Source organism: Mus caroli, chromosome 19 (assembly GCF_900094665.2).
Source record: "Mus caroli chromosome 19, CAROLI_EIJ_v1.1, whole genome shotgun sequence".
NCBI lineage: Eukaryota > Metazoa > Chordata > Mammalia > Rodentia > Muridae > Mus > Mus caroli.
This window is the reverse complement of record NC_034588.1, coordinates 38398758-38417942: the sequence shown is the minus strand read 5'-3', so window position 1 is coordinate 38417942 and position 19185 is coordinate 38398758. Positions and strand designations below refer to the sequence as shown.

General features: G+C 51.0%; 1 protein-coding gene across 1 annotated transcript in view; it reads left to right on the top strand.

Moving 5' to 3' along the window:
* The first annotated feature begins 1191 nt into the window (after window positions 1-1191).
* Slit1 (slit guidance ligand 1) overlaps window positions 1192-19185 on the top strand; it is a 143589-nt gene continuing 125595 nt past the window's right edge. Inside the window, exons 1-3 of the mRNA XM_021151346.1 lie at window positions 1192-1841; window positions 15859-15930; window positions 17877-17948. Of these exons, the coding sequence (XP_021007005.1) occupies window positions 1645-1841; window positions 15859-15930; window positions 17877-17948 (341 nt within the window). The 5' untranslated portion in view covers window positions 1192-1644. The remainder of the gene's footprint in view (window positions 1842-15858; window positions 15931-17876; window positions 17949-19185) is intronic.

The window sequence follows — 19185 nt, the reverse complement described above, 5'->3', positions numbered from 1 at the left end:
CGGAGCTCAGCTCAACATGAACTCCAAAGCTTGCGTGGAGTTTCCAACAGAGGAATGCTCGACAGAGCCATCTTTATGGGGGGGGGGGCGGGGAAGTCCTTCTCTTTGAGTGCAAAGCTTCGGAAGGGATGCACATGGTGTGGAATAGGAGGAAGGGGACACCCACAGCGACACGCAGATCACCAGATCAACCCTGTTGATCAATGGGATGACAGATGTCTCAGCTAGATCCCCTCACTTCCAGAGCTCAGCACTTTAGAGACCCAGAAAGCCACAGCTGTCCGCTTTGGGGGAGGTGCTTTCTCTTTTCTGGGGTTGGAGGGAATTCTGTCCCTCACTGGATTTCCTATTCACACCCACATCCCCAACTCTGTCAGAATAAGAAAACTCCTTGCCCATGGGGCTGTGAGGCCCGAGGTCCTATTCGGGTGCCAGTTGACTGGGTGGTGTTTTTTTCTTCTAAACAGGCTCTGTGTTCTCTCCACTCTGGCCTTTTGAGAGGACCAAATATTCCTTTTCTTCTGTTTTCACCTGCCAGATGCGGAGAGGTTAGTTGCTGGATTTCCAAGGTGGCTTCCTATTGGTACACCAGTAAAGAGGCTTGTGTAGAAAACACCTCCCCTCCGGACTTAAAAAGTCCTGTCAGGACTCCTGTCATTCCAGCTGGCTGGCTTCTGTTCCTGGAAGAGGTTAGGTTCTGCCATTAGTATGTGTTGAGGGAGACGACTAACCTGGCCTGAGGCTTTTATATTCTCTCAAGTCTCTTCCTTCAAGGTCCCAGGCTGGGCAAGGAAAGACAGCTTGGAGAGGCCACCTGGTACAAGAAACCTCACCAACAGTTGACAAAGGAAGTTGGTGGGACCTAGTGACCTCTTCAGCCATTGGGGAAGTCTGTGGTCCCAGGGAAGGGAAGATGTAGGGAAAAAATCTTTTTGCTCCTCTGCCCTAGTAGCTGAGGGTACTGAAGTGACTGGTCTAAATGTACACATCATTGCAGTGTGTGTGTGTGTGTGTGTGTGTGTGTGTGTGTGTGTGTAGCTTACAGAGCAGGTTCAGTCTGTAAGCCCCCTTTCCCGGGCCCCCGCAGCCCTTGGCGCCTGGGAGGTTGCACCTTTGAAACTGTATGCCAGCGGCTGGACCTCTGCAGCAGCAGAAAAGAGGTGGGGAGGAGGCGGGCGGTGGTCCGTGCTTGGGGGGAGGGCGGGAAGGAGTCTGGCCCTGGAAGTGTGCTTTTCGATTGATGGATGACTGCCGGGTGTGAGCGAGCGTGCGGGTGTGAGTGTGTATGTGTGTGTGTGTGTGTGTGTGCGCGCGCGCGCGAGGTGTGTGTGTGTGTGCGCGCGCGCGGGGCCTGCCCATTTTCCTCCTCACAGCAGTCAGTTGGGAGCTGGAGGGAGAGGGAGACGCCGGCAGCGAGCACTGGGAGAGGAGCTGAGCGCCCTCCGCTTAAGACGCCTTTCCTGGGTCTACGCACAGACGCTGTCGCTGGGAGCATCCAGGTGCCACTCGATCCGCAAGGGCGCATCGCACGATTCCACCGGCTCTTCGGTCCTTCGGTGGGGATAGCACCTGGAGCTAGCCCCGGACGGGGATGGTCAGCGGCTGCGGCCGTCTGGCACGCGAACGGGACACGGCGAAGGCACCATGGCGCTAACGCCCCAGCGCGGGTCCTCTTCGGGGTTGAGCCGACCGGAGCTGTGGCTGCTGCTGTGGGCAGCCGCGTGGCGCCTGGGGGCCACGGCGTGCCCCGCCCTCTGCACCTGCACCGGCACTACGGTGGACTGCCACGGCACGGGTTTGCAGGCCATCCCCAAGAACATCCCACGGAACACCGAGCGCCTGTGAGTACGGATCCGCCCGTCCACTGGGAGTCCCTCCACCCCATCGACCCCTGGTTGCTCTCCCACCCTGACGGATCAGAGGGACCGGAATCGGGTGGGGGGCGCTAGACTGTTGGGCTCCGTCGCCAGTAGAGGAGTCAGTGCCTTGGTAGGTTTTTAGGAAACCAGAAACCAGGAGCGCATTTGCAGGTGCCAGATTCAAAGGGCCCTGGAAGCATCCTCAGCCCTTCCTCACACCTGCCCCTTGCGATCTCTGCTCTCCGCTGTGACAGGTCCTTCCCACTGCACAGCACTTTATTCCTCTAGGGTACCTGGAGCCTTCCGGGCACCTAGGAGAACAGCTTCCCACGGACTCCAGGCACGGCGTCTCCTTTTGGACACATGGGGTTTGCTGGGTTCTGAGTGGGCAGGTGGATTTGGGCTCCAAGGGCTCGCTGCCACGGACCAGAAGTTTCTGAGCACCTATTCTACCCATTGTTTGGTCCCAGAGCCTGGATAATTCTCCCCTTGAAGGTGTAAGCAACCTACCCTCTCCTTCAGTCTTCATCCCGAGCCCAGGCAGACAGACAATGGGACCCGAGGGCCTTTGGTTTGGGTTTTGGAGGAATATGACATCGGAACCCTTACAGGGTGAGAGGAGTCCTGGACTGCGAGCTCAGGGATAATACTAGAGGCCAGGAGCTCGGACTGGGACATAAGGTTGGAGACATTGACAGTGACAAGTCATAAAAACCACCCTTCCTTCCCTCTTGTTCTCTTGTACTTCTGGATTTTGAGGGAACTCCACCCTTTCCAGACCTGCCTCATGAGCACGGTGGAGCGTGTGTGATACATTTTCTCTTTTCCTGCCAAATGTGGTCAGTGTGAAATTCCGGCACCTAAGGATACCACAGCAGTGTGAGTCCGGGGGTCTGCGGGTCGTGCAAGTGGATTTTTAGTCACACACAGGGCCTTTGTATACTTTCAGAGGTGACCGTACCAGGAGATTTTTTTTTTTTTTTTGATACTTTGGGGAAGGTTAGTGGCTTCTTTGAAACCATGCTCCTCTTTCTGTCCACACTCCTGGGTGGCTACAGTGAACGTCAGAAAAGGTAGACATATTTTGATAACTCAGGAGCATACTTTCATGAGTCTCAGCTGGCCAGAGGCAAACCCCGGGGAGAGCTGTTGCCTACATCAAACTCTGAACTTCTGTACCGAGGCCAGCAATTAGTGAGTCCATGCTTGGCCCAGACTCTTTCTTGGCTGGGTTTGAGACATTCCCGTGACAGTTTCAGAGAACTTGCAATCTGCATGCAATCTAGTTGCGAACTGGCGTGTGTGTGTGTGTGTGTGTGTGTGTGTGTGTGTGTGTGAGCGCGTGCGCGCACGCACCCATGTCGAAATTGGGGTGACCGAACTGAGTTTCCCTGAGTCAGCCTCATGGACCTAGAGAGAAATTAAGGACAAGCAAGTCTATTTGGAGGACCTCTGAGGTCACCGTGGTCTGTTCTTTCCGGATGAAATTTCTGTCCCCTGCTTTACCCAGTGGTGTGTTTTTTTCTGGGCTGTTACCCTGAGCAGCCCACACAGGAGACACATGAGGCCCTCTCCTTTGCTTTGGTACCTCAACTACTCTGCATTCTTGCTTTCCCACTGTCCTACTACCTTGACTGCTTCTGATAGGCTCTGCTTTGCCTTTCACGAATTCTGTCGTCTTTTCTAGTCAGTGAGATGGAAGTGAATCCTGAGACAGAGCAGAGTTGGGGGTAGCCCGGGAAGCAAGAGTATCTGGGTTAGAAGCCCAGCTCTGTGAATTATGGGCTGTGTGACTTTGGACAAGTTACCAGACTTCTTTGAGCCTTGGTTGCTTTCTATTAGGAAATGGAGTCTGGGCTACATTGGGTTTCTGGTTCTTGTGGCAATGGAAGGTAATGTCTGGAAGAAGCTGGGTGCTCGCTCAGTAAGGCGCTATGATGGTAACACAGGGAGACAAGTCTCATGTTTATCAAGCCAGTGCCTCTCTCAGTTCTGAGGCCCCAAAGAGAGTGAACCTGTCTCTGCCTTCAAAAGGCAGATGGTATGAAGGGCCGGGCAGGGGATCATTAGTAGGAAGATATAGGGAGGGGCCCAGCTAGCCATGTGATGGGGCTTGAGAACACAAGGCCAAGAAGCCCTTTGGGGGGTGAGGGGACTTCTTAGAAGGTGGAGAGTGTTGTTAGGGTTGGTGGGTTTTGCCAAGCAGAGTCCAGGCAACACAGGCAGGAATGACTGCCTGAACACAAAGCCTGTGGCTGGCCATGACTGGTGTAGCCTGCAGGTCAGATTTTCCCAAGGGCTGAATCACACCGTGTTCAGAGAGGAGAGGAGCCTGGGTTATAAAGAGAGATCGGGAAGGGCCAGGAAGGTCTTTCTCCAGCTTCACATTCCCCTTGAATACGTCTGGGTGGGAGTCCAGCGTGAGCATCTTGGGGTGCTAAGCTGGTGTGCTGGTCAGAGGCTGGCCAGCAGCTCCCCAGGTTGGGAAACTTCTGAGGCTGTGTGCTTACCTTCTGTTCTCTGGGCATCTCTGGTGGTCGCCCAGGGGACCCAGCAACTTTATGACTATATATTTTGTAATGCTGGGTTCAGACCTGTTCTCCCAAGTGGGGAGACATTGCTCTCTGGGTTTCTGTAGAGACCTTTGGAAGAGCTTGTGTAAGGCCCAGCTCGGCTATGAAAATTGGTCTAACCACAGAGGCCAAGGGCTAGAGATGGGATACTAAATAATTCACTGTTATAGAACAATTATACTGGAGAGCAAGGACGGAGGAGACCTGCTGGTAAGACCCTGGAAAAGTCATGGCTTTGTGCTCAGAGGGTGCCCAGGCTCAAAGGGTCCATTCACGGTGGCAGAATGCTAACTTTTCTCCTTCCACGTAAGAGTCTTCACTTTCAATGTTTGCACCAGAGTGTCCAGGAATGTGAGAAGCAGGTTTAGTCTGTGTGGAAGCAGGTTTAGTTTCTGTTCTTCCCTACTACCCTGGCACTTGTATGTCAGGGTGTAGAAAGGGAGAGACATCTGCCAGACCTTCTATCAAGGTCTGAGAAAGGATGGAGAGAGGTGGGACAGGGCCCTTGGAAGGTCAGGATGCTGATTCCCATCCTCCCTCTCCCCCCCCCCCCAACCCCCGGCCCAGGTGTATCACAGTCTGTTTCTTGTCAAGCTGTGAGACTTGCTTTCCTGCTACTGTGTATGTTCTTGCATCCCTTTTGCTGGTTGGTCTACCCCACCCTAGCTGCATGCATGCTGCCAAGATGCATGGCTTGCCCTGAAGCTGCAGTCAGTAAGGCCGGATGGTCACATTCATGGTTTGCCCATTTGGAATCCATATAATAATGGAATTGAGGCCAAGGGCTGAAACCATATCTGTCACCAAGGTCTGGGCTAGGTGAGCCACTGTGGGATCCTTCAGGAGAGAATTTTGCTGAGCAGGGGAGTTGGCCTGGCAGCAATGTGTGTGTGTGTGTGTGTGTGTGTCTCCGGCTCTCACTGGCACAGATACGGAAGTCACTGTGCTGTGCTCCGAGTGAGCAACGTGTATAGAGAGACCCAGGGATGGTCCTTCTCCTGCTTGAGACTCTGTTTCCCCCACAGATAAAGAAGATAATGACAGTTTTGCAGGAAATATTCTGGGGTCCAGTGGCATGTGGGTGATATTCTACCTTCCCTTGGCCTGTGTGAATAATGGTTGCTATCCCATCAGAACTTCACAAGGATTCATTCATACTGCGTTTATGAAGATGCTTCATAAGACATCCTATGCTAACACTGTGAGAAGCCCATGGTAAAGGCTAGAATGCTCAGGTGGTGTAGGAGGTACTTGCTGAGGCTTGGCCGTGCTGCAGGCTGCTCTTCCTTAGCTGAAAGCATGTGGCCATTGTACCCGGGCAGCTTTTCCTTTCTCCCCTGCAGTTTGGACACAGGGAGACGGGGTTCTGCAGGGTGGAGGGTTGCAACCACACTGCTCTGGTAACGCCTGTCTGGTGTTTTGTTCTTCTTGCTCTGCCTCTTGGCAGCTGGGACATCCTGCGGGGCTGCAAGGCTGCAAGGCTGCATTCCCTCATTCAACAGATAGCTGCTGTCTATTGAGCTCTCTGCATTGTGTGGAGTGGATGGAGAAACTGCCTCTTCCCAAGTTCCTGTCCAGCAGGGGAGCCTGAAGAATGGTCTGATAGAGAGATAAACACATAATTGCAAATTGAGATAAGTGCTCAGGAAAAGCACACTCCCTCAAATCCTGGGGGGGTTTTGCCCATAAAGTGGGGGGACCTGCTTCAAAGGCTGGGCCTGGGTATTGAACTCCATAATAGGCAGAGAGGTGCTGTGTGCCTCACAGAGCCTGGCAGACAGCAAGTGCCCAACAAATGGGGCGATTATTATTGCTATTAAGGTGACAGAGAGCTCCAGGACATAAAAGGATTCAGAGACCACTCAGTACTCCATCCTGGCAGTCTGTACCCTGGTCTCTCACCAGGCAGTGGCGAGGAGCCCTGGATCACACCGGAATATAAGTATGCTGTCCTTTTTCAGCACCCCTTTGGAACAATGTGCCAGGAGGTGGCCCGTACTGGCCAAAGTTGCCATGCTCTCTTGGGACCCCGTGTGCGACGTTGGGGACAGGCAGCCCCCTGTGTTTTCCGTTATCAGGAGCAGCCGGGAGGGCGTTTGGCGGAGTTGCCGCCTCCAGTTCTGTGCCGGCATTAGCAGCTCGGCAGGGCTCTTGCTTAATGGGATTTTCTTCCCAAATGCTGTAATTATCGCCATACAAATACTTATTACCCAGAGCAGATGACGGCCGGGCCTTGGGCAGTAGCCAGGGAGCTGGGCTGTGCTGGAGGTGGAGAATTGGCTCCTGTTTTTGATGGAGCTTGCCACCCCCTCCTCCCCTTTCTGGAACCCAGCCCGTGGCCAACAAACAGCTGTTGGGCACCTGCGGTGTGTGCATCGCATCAAGCGAGGTCCGGGTATGGGCTGGTTTCTCTGAGAGCTTGCAGCGGGGTGGGAGAGAAAGAATAAGTCTGTAGGGACCCGGAGCACAGCAACTTCCAGCACAGGAAGGCATTGGTGTGACAATGGCCTAGTTTGAATCAGCAGCCACCTGGGAGACCTAGGGCAGCTCAGCAGTGACTCGATTTCCTGGGACCAGTGATGACATTTAGCTTGTAGGGCTGTAACATTGGAAATGAAATAATTCAGGTAAAGGGCTGAGACCACTGTGCAGCCTGTAGCCAGTGAGGAGATGAGTGGTGATTGATTGATGGGAGACAGAGGCACTCAGTGGTGGTACTGAGAGGGGCGGGGCGGGGCGGGGGCGCTGGGGGGGCGAGGCTGAGAGAGATGGGGCGGGGCTGGAGCCAACATGGAGTCTGAGTCTGGAAGGCAGGTGGAAAGGAGGGGCAGGAAGAGGGGTGAGCACATTTGGGGGCACACACAGAAGAGAGTGCCACGGTTTTGGGGGTGGGGAGCAGATCCATCTGAGGAGTGAAGAATTTCATGGTTGAATTCTAGGAGAGCGTCAGGCCAGGGGACTGAAGAAAAGGAGAAACTGCCAGCACGCTCACGAGGACTTTCTGTGCTCACTATACTTTGTTCGCTTTTGTTAGAAAAGTGGCAACAAAAGGGGTGGCCGAGTCAGTTGTGTCTTCCTTACCGAGAGCGAGCCAACTGTTCCTGTCATTCCACTCCTTCCTGAAAGGCCTCCCGAGCTCACACTTAGACACACACGCTCAAGTGCAGTTTTTTGAGGCAGGAGCTCACTTTGCAGCCCAGGCTGGCTTTGAACTTACGATCCCAGAATCTTGCCCTCCCAAGGACTGTGATAAGGGGACAGGTAGCAGCACCACACCCTGCTTCTTGATTCTTTTTTTCCTCTGAAACATTTAAGAAATAGGCTGGAGGCTCTGTAGAATTTTAAGTATTTGTGTGTTTTCTAAGAGCAACAAGTCTTCCAAAGTCAGAACATGCAATGACATGATACTGTTTACCTATTCTGTTCTTCATGTTCAGTTCCCATGTTCAGTTGTGTGTCTTATCAACACGTTCCCAGGTTCAAAATCTGACCCAAGACCCCAGATAGCATTTAGAAGTCCCGGCTCTCAGTCTTTAATTGGGGTGAATCCTCTGGCTTTGTTCTTTTTGACTTTGACGTATTGAGGACTACAGGCCAGCTATTAGGCAATGTGTCTTTCAGCTTGACTTTATCCAGTTGTTCCTCAGGACTGCATCCCATTTTAACTAAGAATTCTAAATAAATCACATGGCTTCCTATTTTGTGTCCCATGAGAAGACACACAATGTCAGTTTGTTCTGGCATTGGTCATTCTAGCTTTGATCCTAGGTACATAGATGTCTGGGGTTTTCTTCTGTGTTGTTAAGTAATTTCTGGGAGATATTTTGAAGCTGTGTGTGTAACCCATTCTTCAGAACTTTGCCCTAGGGCTTCAGAGCCAATGGCTGATTCTTGGTCTCATCTTTTCTTCCCTGTTACTGGTTAGAAGACTCTTGCCTTCTTCTCCATCCTTTGTCCATCTTTAACAGACTTGTGCACTATTGTTTTAGTTGCTGGATTCTAGTTTATTATCATTACTATTGGAGGTTCAGAGTAGAGATTTGGCAGGTAGGAGTCCAGGCTAGCTCATCTTGTGTCCCGTTAACAGGCTCCTTTGAGCATTGGCCATAGGGGTCAATTGTCTTTAGGCCAAGAGGGGAGAGTAGGAATTCTTCTGCCTGGCTCTGGGGTACGATAGGTGGAGTGGTTTTAGAAGGTAGCAGCCAGCAGTGGGGAGAAAGTTAACTATGTGATTTCTGTAACTAAGATTTTGTTGTCTTTGCTACAGTTTTATTATATTTTTTAAATTCAAAGCCCTTTCCCCTAAAATGGCTTTAGTTGGTTTAATTCGTAAAATAGTTGAATGAATTAGAAATTCAGATAGCTACCATGCACGCTTCAACCAGCTAACATGGTGCAGTTAGCCGGCTGAGGCGTTAGCATAGTTAAGACATTATTAACTAAGTAATGGGCTTCCACCCTCCTTTCATCCACATATTGTCTCCTGAATCCCAGGGGTTCATACTGTATTTAGTTACATCTCTCCTCAGTCCCCTTCAGTCTGACGAAGGCCTTTTGTCTGTTTTGGCTTTTTATAACCTTGACTCTTTGGAAAGATCATTGGCTAGTTATTTTGTCTAAAGCTTATTGATTTGGTTGTTTAGTTGTCTGTCTGTCTAGTTTTTGAGACAGAGTTTTACTGTTTTCCTACCTGGCCTGGAACTTACTATGTAGACCAGGCTGGCCCCTAACCCAAAGAGATCATTTAAATGTCTCTGCCCCCTCCAGCTTGCATAGTTTTTATTCATGGTTTTGTTGAGCCTGTGCATTTTTTGGCAAGAATATCACAGGGGGGTGATGTGTCCTCTGAATGTCCCATGGGCTGACACCTCCGTGTGACTTGTTGTCCCTAGCCTTCACATACCACAGTTGTCAGAGAATTTCAACAGGAGTTGAGGCTGTGCATAGAGAGGCCCATCGGCCCAGCCTAGGAGAGCAACTACACACAATCTAACACAAAATGCACACCCCTAGACCCACCCCAGAGATTCTGATTCTGACGACTCAGATTTGGGGTGCACAGAATGAGATCTGCGAGCACTTGCTGTTGGGGTCTCCTAGTGAAAAAGTGTACCCCTTGAGGCCACAGGAGGACTGCCCTTAACTCTAACCTTCACTGAGAGGAGTTGGGGGATGAGCTGGTGACAAGGAGGAGCTATGCTCTGAGGAGGGAGCACTGGGCGGAGTTGGGGAGGAGGATGAGGAGGGTAGGGCCATCCACTCTCTGAGGATGAGGGTTGAGGCAAGGGCTCCTGGCGGATAGTGGGAAGTTTAGGGCAGAGCAGGCAGCACCAAGAGAGACTCAGGCGAGCAGTCCCAGAGAGGCGCTTGTTTGTGCTCCGGCAATGGTGGGGGGAGGGCCATTGAATGATGGGGTCAGGGAGGGTAGGCAACAGGTCAGAGAAGGGTGAACACAGAGATGCACCTTGGAGTTGCCTGTGGTTATCGTTTACAACCCTCACGCCAGACTCAGGGCAAAAATGCCTTACAGTTTAATCTACACTCTTGGTCTTACTCAGCAGTCCCGGAGAAGACGTTAAACCAGCTTTACAGAGAGGCGGAGCCATCTGCAGCGGGGACAGGACAGCTGGCCGCTCAGTGGTTGGCTGAGAGTCCCTGAGTTGTGAGCCTGGGAGCTGTGTTTGTGTGTAGCTTTTAAACTTGACTGGAGCCTGCTGTTCTTCAGATGTTAATAAGGCCGGCTCCTTTCACTCACTCAGCACTACAAAGCACCTGTCAGGGGCTTGCGCTGGGGCCTGGAGGCCACCTGGTTGCCCACTCCACCATTGATCCCGGCCTGTGCACATTTGGGGTAGACCCAAGGAGCCAGCTGGCATAGGGAGGGGGCGTCTGGTCCAGAGGTGGAAGGCAATGAGGAGAGTTGGGAGGTGGGGAGGTAGGTTGCAGGTGGAGGTCAGCTCAGGGACTCAGTGGCTGTGTGTGGGGAGTGACTATTTGGGGGTGGCTATTTTAGAAGATCCTTGATGCAGAATGTTTGTGTGGGGACAGGTCCCAGGTCAGAGAAGGGGGTTAGCGGGAGTACGGCCAGGCCTCAGTGGTGAAGGGACCAGGTGAAGATTGACTCTCATAGAAAATGACAGGGAATTGGAACTGAGTTAGGCTAGACTCCCTCACTCCTACTGGGATTGCTTCCATTAAAAAAAAAAAATTCCCAGACAGAAAGTAACACCTGTCGGTGAGGATGCGTTTTGGTGAGAACATCCAAGGAAGCAGCTGCTGTGCCAAACAGGATGGCAACTTCTCAAAAACTTAAAAATAGAATTACTGGACCCACATAGCGGAACACGCCTTTAATCCCGGCAGTGAGGAGGCAGAGGCTGATGGGTCTCTGTGAGTTCGAAGCCAGCCTGGTCTAAAAGCAAGTTCTAGGATAGTCAGAGTTACATAGTGAGACCTGTTTTTTAAAAAAAAAAAAAAGAGAGAGAGAAGAATAAAGAAATACTGTACATAGTGATTTGAGTGAGAAAGTACCCTATATGCTCATGTAATCCAACAATTGGTTCCCCAGTCAGTGGCACTGACTGGAGGAGCATTATCACTAGGCTTTGAGTATGATATGGAGGTTTTGTCTTGATTCCAACAGCAATGGGGCGGGGTGGGATAGAGGGTTAACTTCAGGACTTACATGAGGATCAAATTGACAGCTTGTAAAGACTCCCCTGGCTGTGGCTTTTTGAACAGACTAGAGAGGAGAGCCAGCCAGGGTGAATGTGGGGAGCCCACTGGCATCTCTACAGGAAGCTGGCACAAGGGTGAAGGCCTGAGGTGGGCCTTGCAGGCAGCTAGACCCACTTGCAGGCAGATTGCCAGACTGGGAGGGCCCCAGGACTCTGGGCAGTGCTGAGGAGGACCAATCTTCCCTAAGCAGCTCTACCTCAGCAGCACCTGACCGTTCACCCAGGGAAGACCTAAGTGTGGCAAGCAGTTCAGGGACATTTACATAATTCCTAGTAAGAGCTTCCCATCACCAGTGCAAGCTTGGCTCACTATGGGAGCGTTCTGGTCCCTAAAGAATGGGGACAGCTGGACCTCCAGGTATTGTGGGGAGCTTGAAACTGGGCTGAGCCTCCTCAAATCTAAGCTACCCAAGGATCCCTTCTGTGTTTTCACAAACTCCCAGATACTGTGAGTATTCCTGCTTCCTGAGAGGGAGGGATCAAGGGTCAAGAAACCCTTCTGGTTTGGTTTTCCGCACATAGCTGTGCTTTGGAGACTTGTCTTCAAAATCTCTTTGCCATTCAGGTTTTTATTTTATTTTTATTTTAGGGCCACATAGGAACTGGCAGAAGTGGGGACGTTTGCTACCAGGGTTGTTGCTTAGGCAAAGCTCTGAGTCTTACCACGGGACTCCAGAGCTTGAAAGTGATCTTAGCTCTGTCTAAGGTCTTACTGCACTGGCTGAGGGGACAGGGTGATGAGACAGGAGGAGGCCAAAAACTTCAGGCTTCCTGGCATGGGGGGCGGGGTGAGGGAGAACTCTAGCCTGGCTTCATCTTTGTCCCATCATCTATTGGCTGTACACCACAGGGCAAGTTGCTTCACTATTCTGTGCCGTTGTAGGAACCAGTAAGGGTAGGGATGGGGCTCAGTCTGAGGCTGAGAGCTGTCCTAGCGGGCATACTGCCTGCTTCTCTGGCTTCAGTGGTCCTGGGTATGTGTCTGTGTCCCAGTAGCATGTCTGTTGGGAGAGGGTCTCCATGGCAACACTCTGGGATTACCTGTTGGAGGAATAGAGGCTCTGATGCTGTGTATTCTAGCAAGAGGCCATGGTTGTCCTGCTAAGGCAAGGGCTTGACAACCCTCGAGAGGTCACACCTCAGGTAAGGCCTATATGATGTTTCTAAGTTGCCACTGCCCTCAGACCTGGAAGGGAGAAGGGTTCTCCCTAGAAAGGGGGCACCTAGCTACAGCCACTGAGAGTGAGGGCACATGGAGCAGGCTGGGGCTGAGACAGGAAACCACTAGCAGGGACTCCTGGAAAAGAGGCTGGACTTGCTTTACCATCATGCCTTGCCTTGCTATCCTGTCTCTTTCAACGTGGAGATGGGTGATGGGGAGGAAGGGAGGAGGAGGGACTGGCTGACGAATGTGTCCCAGTGTCCTCACCATCTCAGTGAGAAGGAAGACAGGCAGGTGCCAGATGTCATCAGAAGTTCCTGTCTGCCTGTCCACCTCCACCTGCTTTCGTGGGGATTCTGTGCTTGGGGATTCCTGAGTTCCATGTTGGCCCTGTCTTGGGTAGACAGGTTCTAGCGTTTGTCTTTCCTCTGTCAGCAGTGTGTTAGGAACACACTATAGCCAGCTGCCTTATAAAACGGCCCTAGGAAGCCTTCCAGAAGTACTTGTGAGAGAGAGTATCTTAGGGAGACAAGCAATATGTATGTGTGTGTGTGTGTGTGTGTGTATGCATGTATGTACGTATGTGTGTATATACATCAGATTGAGAGAAAATATTCTAGAATGCCCATGGGGATTATCCATAATGGTTATTCTTAGTAATATACAGTTTTAATTTTTTTCTTTCTTTTCCAGGACTTAAAGTTCACATCTCCCTAATTTTTATTTTTTAATTAAATATTTTTTATTTAAAAATTTAATAACATTTTTAAATGAAACATTTTGGATACTGCATTGGCTTATAAAACTTAAAGTGCAGAAAGTAAACTGAAAAGATACTAAAGTCACCTGATATTTTACCACTTATCAGTTGTAGCTGTTAATTTACATGTGTTCTCCAGGCTCACCACCCCCCATGCACACATCTGTGCATGTGAGTGAATGTGCACATAGTAGCTCTCATGGAATACAGGGCTGTCTTTTGACCTGCTGCTACATTCTGTGTGGTGGCAGCTCTTTTTCATCAGACAGGTTTGTAGTTCACAGTGTATGTTTGGTTTTCTGAAATTCAATCAAGTGTTGGTTCTATGGCTGACCATTTGAGTTTTATTGTTTACTTTTGCTATGATGTTTCTGTTGCTATGATGAAATAGCATGACCTAGAGGAACTTATAGGAGAGTTTATTTTGGCTTAGGAACCCAGAGGAGTCTATAATGGGAGGAAAGGCATGACAACAGATGGGTGGAGCAGGAAGCATCTCCATCCACACAGATGGAGAGGAGTCAAAGTGGAGCAGGGTGGTGAACTCTTAAAGCCACCTCCAGTGATATACTTCCTCCAGCAAAGCTGCACCCTTGAAAGGTTCCATAACTCCCCAAATAGTGCCACCCACTGGAAACCAAGTGTTCAAAACCCTGAGCCTATGGGGCACATTTTCACTTTACTGCAATTGTTTTAACATCGTTTATCTATAACCAACAGATATGTACCTTTATAATGAGAAAGACAAACCCACCATACAAACTACCTTGTGCTGTGGGGTTTGCAGCTGAAAGTTTTATCATAATGGCTCAAAGGAAGGCTGAAGTACTGCCTTCAGGAGTCAGCTAGCAAGGGTTCCTGAAGGTGCTTCCAGGGTTTGAAGGAAAGTTGTGTTGCAGAAGGTACAGATGAGTGGCCATTCCAGGAAGGAATGTTTAAATAGGAAAGATCAACAAGGCCTGTCATCACATGAAGATGTTCTCACAGCATTGAGGATGAGGAAGGGTCTGGGTTTGGGGCACTTACTGATGGTCTGCCAACTTGGAGCACCACTGAAGCCCCTCAGATTCTACTATAAAAGGAATGAGGATGGGGAATCCCAGACATGGGGCATGAGCCAAATCAACTATTGGCTTGTCAGCTTTGATTGACAGCTTGGGCCCTAAGGGTCACAAGGTCATGACTATGGGTTCTGTCATCTCTCAGCTGTTGTCTTTGGGAGAACATCCAACATCTGAGAACTGCTGTTCCCTTGTCTGTTAGATGGTCACGATAGCAACTTTGGTGAGGACCTAGGTTCTTGGGACCTGTGGAAGCAAATGATACACATAGTTCTTAGGGGAAGCAACTGTAGAGCATTGTCTAGACGGCATACATCTCAGCACACTCCAGAACAAAGGAGACTTGGTTTGAGCTCAGGGTCATACCTGGAACTTGTGGCTACTGTTTGGCTAAGTGAGAAGGAAGCCTTATAGATAAACACTGTGTGTGTGTTTGAGTATGTGTGAGTGTGTGTATGTGTATGAGTGTGTGTATGTGTGTGAATGTGTGTGTGTGTGTGTGTTGGGGTGGGGAATTTAGGTTGACGAGAAGCATGCAGTTTACAGTGACAGTGATCGCGAAGAGGAGTCAGCGTGGCTCCTGTCCCAAGGATGGGTTAGACACTGGCTGGAGAAGACAGTCTGAGTGTGTACTGAGACAGTGAAGAACTTTCCCCTCAGAGTGGCCTGGCTTCCTGAGGCTGAGCAGGGCCTTTCTGGATAGAGACTGAGTAAGCACTAGGAGGCTGGGTGGGAAGGGGCCATATGGTCTCTGAGGTGTGGTCTGTGTCTAGTGTACCAATGAGAGTGGAGACATGAGTCCAGGATCTGTTCTAGTTTCTGGAGATGGGCCAGAGAAGGAAAGAATTGACCTTGGAAGGGAAGACAGAGCTGATGCCCACGATGGTGGGAAGAGAAGCCATAGCATCAGTAGGTCTGACCCCTGGGGATGGAGCAGTAGACTCAGCCTTCTCTACTTGGTTATATTCTCCTGTTAGCCACCCCAGGAAAGTCTATGGGGCCCTGTGTGAGACCTTCACTGGTTTCTAGCTTTTTCTCTGCTTGCACTGGGTTTGCCTGGACCCACAGTCCCCAACTCTCAGGCTGTTTCTCACTCCCCTCAGACACTTGGGCTGACTCAGTGAGCTCTTGCTTGAGTTTGCTTTTCCTTGTCTTTTGGTCCTCAGCTCGAGTATCCTTTCCTCAGGGCTCCTGAACTGCATGGCTCTCCTCTGCTTCTCCTGTCAGAATACGAACCACTGTCATTCATGATGATACTGCGGCTGTCCCCAAGGGCAGCTATGGTCCTTACCTACGTATGCCGGTGTAACACTATGAGGCTGTCACAATTGGTGCCCTTCATTTTGTGGTTGGGAATTCTGAGGTTTGGCTAGGATAACCCTGAGTGGCTCCCATGGCCTACTTCCAGATTCTTTGCTTTGTGATCTGTCTCTCCATCTAGGCTGAGTCCCCAGGGTGAAACCATGCTTGGGGTTTCTGCACACCTCAACAGTGAGCCATGTTTATTGTTCCTGTAGCAGGAGCATGGAATGCTCAAAGGCCCCAGGCTGTTGGGCTTCTTGGTGGGTGGCAGGGTGCAGGGAGAAGTGATGTGCTGGGCTTCACCTCACTGGTGAGGCAAATGGCTTGAGCTGAGCTGGGGATGAGCTGAGCCCTGGGGGTCCCGACCACTCACGCCACTGTTGCCTTCCCCCTTTCTCTCCCAGGGAACTCAATGGCAACAACATCACTCGGATCCACAAGCATGACTTTGCTGGCCTCAAGCAGCTTCGAGTGTTGTGAGTATGGGGTTCCCATCACAGTCTGCCTCTACCCTCACCTCAGCCTTGGGTCTGGAGTTCTGGATGGGAGTTTGAGAGCCATAAGCTAGCATAGGCCTTCTATTGGGGAGTCAAGGGCCTCCTGAGCAGGTGGAGTGGGGTGATGTTGAGTGTCCTGATCTAGAGAGCTTACTGCCTCCCCCATGGCTGAGAAGAATGGGCACGGAGGACTTGGACAGGGCACCTCTTGGCTATTTCTGTCTCTGGGATAAGGGAAGAGCAGGTGGCATGGAGAGTCTATAGGTCTCTGTTCAGTTATGCCTTCTCTGGTGGAACACCATAGGCAGGACCTAAATCTCAGCTAGGCTTTGCTCGGGCTCTGGAGGCTGAGATCCTGGATCAAGGTGTCACAGGTTGGTTCCTGATCAGACATCTGTGCAGTGTGACCTTACATGGCCTGGCTCTGTGAGCATGCAGAGAGGACTCACTAGTCCTTGGGTATCAAGGCCTACCCAGATTACCACATCACTTTAGCCTCGCCCCTAACAGCCCTGCCTCTAAACACATCATACAGGGCATTAGATTTAACATACTGGATGGATGGGTGGAGAACACGCCATCTCCAATGGACTCCTCCTCAGCAGGGCTCCTCAGGCCTTGGTCGAGAGGGTGATGGGGAAGGGGGACAGTAGAAGACAGCTGTGACTTTACTCAGGTGTCTGAGAATGAAGGTCCTGCTGATTGAGGTGGCTGGCCATCAATGGGCCATCTGCTGTACCTGTCAGGCAAAGATACAACAAGATGTGCTCATGTTGGACCCCCATGTCCCCATCCCTCTGTACTCTGCTGATCTTGGGAAACAGAGGCAGCCTTGGCAAACAGGGTTCTGGCTTCAATACCTCAGTTGGATTTGGAAGCCCTGCCCCATCCAGCGGGTAGGACTCATCATCAGCTATCCAGAGTCCCTCACCTCCCACTGTCTGGGTCATAGTAGTACAAGGGTTCTGGACCTCAATTCTTTCAGAATTGTAGACTTCAAAGTTCTGGGGGGTGTCTTTGAAGGAATGGGGGGGACCTTGTGGACAATCCTCCTTGGTGTTAGGGGTGATGAATTACTGGAGTCTTTGCTGCTCTAGAACCAACTCACATTGACCAAAGCTTTCCTCTTTCTGGTCTGGTGGTGGTGGTGGTGGTGGTGGTGGTGGTGGTGGTGGTGGTGGTGTCTTCCTCCCTGCCTAGCATTCTTCTCTAAGGCTTTCGGCAGAGAGAAAAGTGTACCACCCTGCTCAAACCCTGCCCGAAGCCCATGCTTGGGGTTTCGATCTTTTTGGGTGTGGAGAGGGGAGAACACGGGAGGAAAGTGCTTCAGTACCTCCAGGATGACCACTCAGCTTCCCATCTCTTGGTGATACCCACCAGTCAGATCCTATGAAGCAGAGCATGTTGGGAAGGGGTGGGTGAAGATGCAGAGTCCCATGGAGCCAGGTGGTTGGTTGTCCCGGGCACCCCACTCCTTTCTTCAGCAGACAGGCCTAGGCAGAATGTGATGCAGACAGTGGGGGTGTTGTCTGGCCACTGAGGCATATATTTGTGGACTCTGCCCAGTTGGTATGGCTTTTTACTGCCATGTTGGCTATGTCTCTTAGATGTATGCTCTGGACCAAAGCATACAGTGTACCCACTAGCACCTTCTTCAAGTATAACTGTGACCATTGGCACTGTGCCGCTCTGCAAGGCAGGGCTTGCTGAGGGACCTGAGTTGGGGAAATTTGTGAAGTTGTGACCATTTCAGCTGATCTATGTAGGACCTGGGCATGGCTCTCTCTGCCCCTTCATCTTGCCCCCTCCCCCGTCCCCCAGCCCACATTGCCCTGGCAAAGTTCGTTGGGGTTCTTCCCTTTTCCAGTGGTTCCTAGGAACCCTTGTTTAGCATCCTGTAGCTATTCTGTCTCTTTGCCTCCCAGGCAGCTGATGGAGAACCAGATCGGAGCTGTGGAACGCGGAGCTTTTGATGACATGAAGGAATTAGAGCGCCTGTGAGTATGGGGAGGGTACGGGGGTTGACAGAGAGGGCATCAGCGGGCTGATCTAAGATCTGGGGGTGCTTAGGGAGGGGACCCCAGCCTCACCCTGCCTGAGAGTATATCGTGAGATGGTAATCAAGAGAAAAATGGAAAACCAACATCTTTTCCCACCCTCTGGGCAGGCCTGCTGCTTGCCCCTAAAAACATGTGGAGGCAAAGGTCACACCACTGGAATTCCTTCCGTGTACCTCTCCTGAGGTATGGGTGCCATTCATTGATTGATGTGTTCATAAACGAAGTCATTGCTCCTGAGGGAGAGCCAGGGGGGAGCGTCCCCCCATCCGAGGCTCCCCCCTCACCTGAGGCTCCCTCCCCTCACCTGAGGCTTGCTGTCTTAGGCACAGAAGCACAGCACAGCGGTGAGGAAGTGGAGGAGCACTCAGAGCTCAGGGTCTGTGTGGCTTGCTCCTGAGTGGAGCTTTCAGTTTTGAAACTGGGTCTTGGCAAACTGTCTACATCTCACCTTGGTGATCATGAAAAGGAAAAAGGATCTGGTGGGTGAGGACGGGGGTTAGTTCATGTCTCTTTATGGTGGTCGCCTATCTGGTCCAGCAAAAATGGTTTGGATGCAGATGTTAAGTGGGAGAGTCCCAAAGTTCATGTTCTTTGACCAGAAAGGTCATTTCATGCCAAGGATCTGACCAAAATAATGGCTAGAAATTCATATTTCTGTATGTATTTTGCAAATTATCACAATTTTAGAAATAGCCATTTGGGTGGCTAATAAGAGATGGTCAAAACTGAAACACCATCGATATCACTGGGGTGTGATCACAGCACGAACGAGGCAGGAAAGACAGGAAGTGAAGACTCTGTGTGTGTGTGTGTGTGTGTGTGTGTGTGTGTGTGTGTGTGTGTGTGTGTGTAGAGAGAGAGACAGATAGACAGACAGAGACAGAGAGAGACACAGAAAGAGAGACAGACAGAGACAGAGACAGAGACAGGGAAAGACACAGAGACAGAAGCAGACACAGAGAGGGGGAGGGGAGGAGGAGGGGGAGGAGGAGAGGACAGACAGACAGACAAGCAAGCACACAGTAGTAGAGGAGAAAAGGTGAGCATATACCAAGAGATGAGACAACGAGGCTACTTCAGCTTTGTGTTCTTTCTTTCTTTCTTTCTTTCTTTCTTTCTTTCTCTCTCTCTCTCTCTCTCTCTCTCTCTCTCTCTCTCTCTCTCTCTCTCTCTC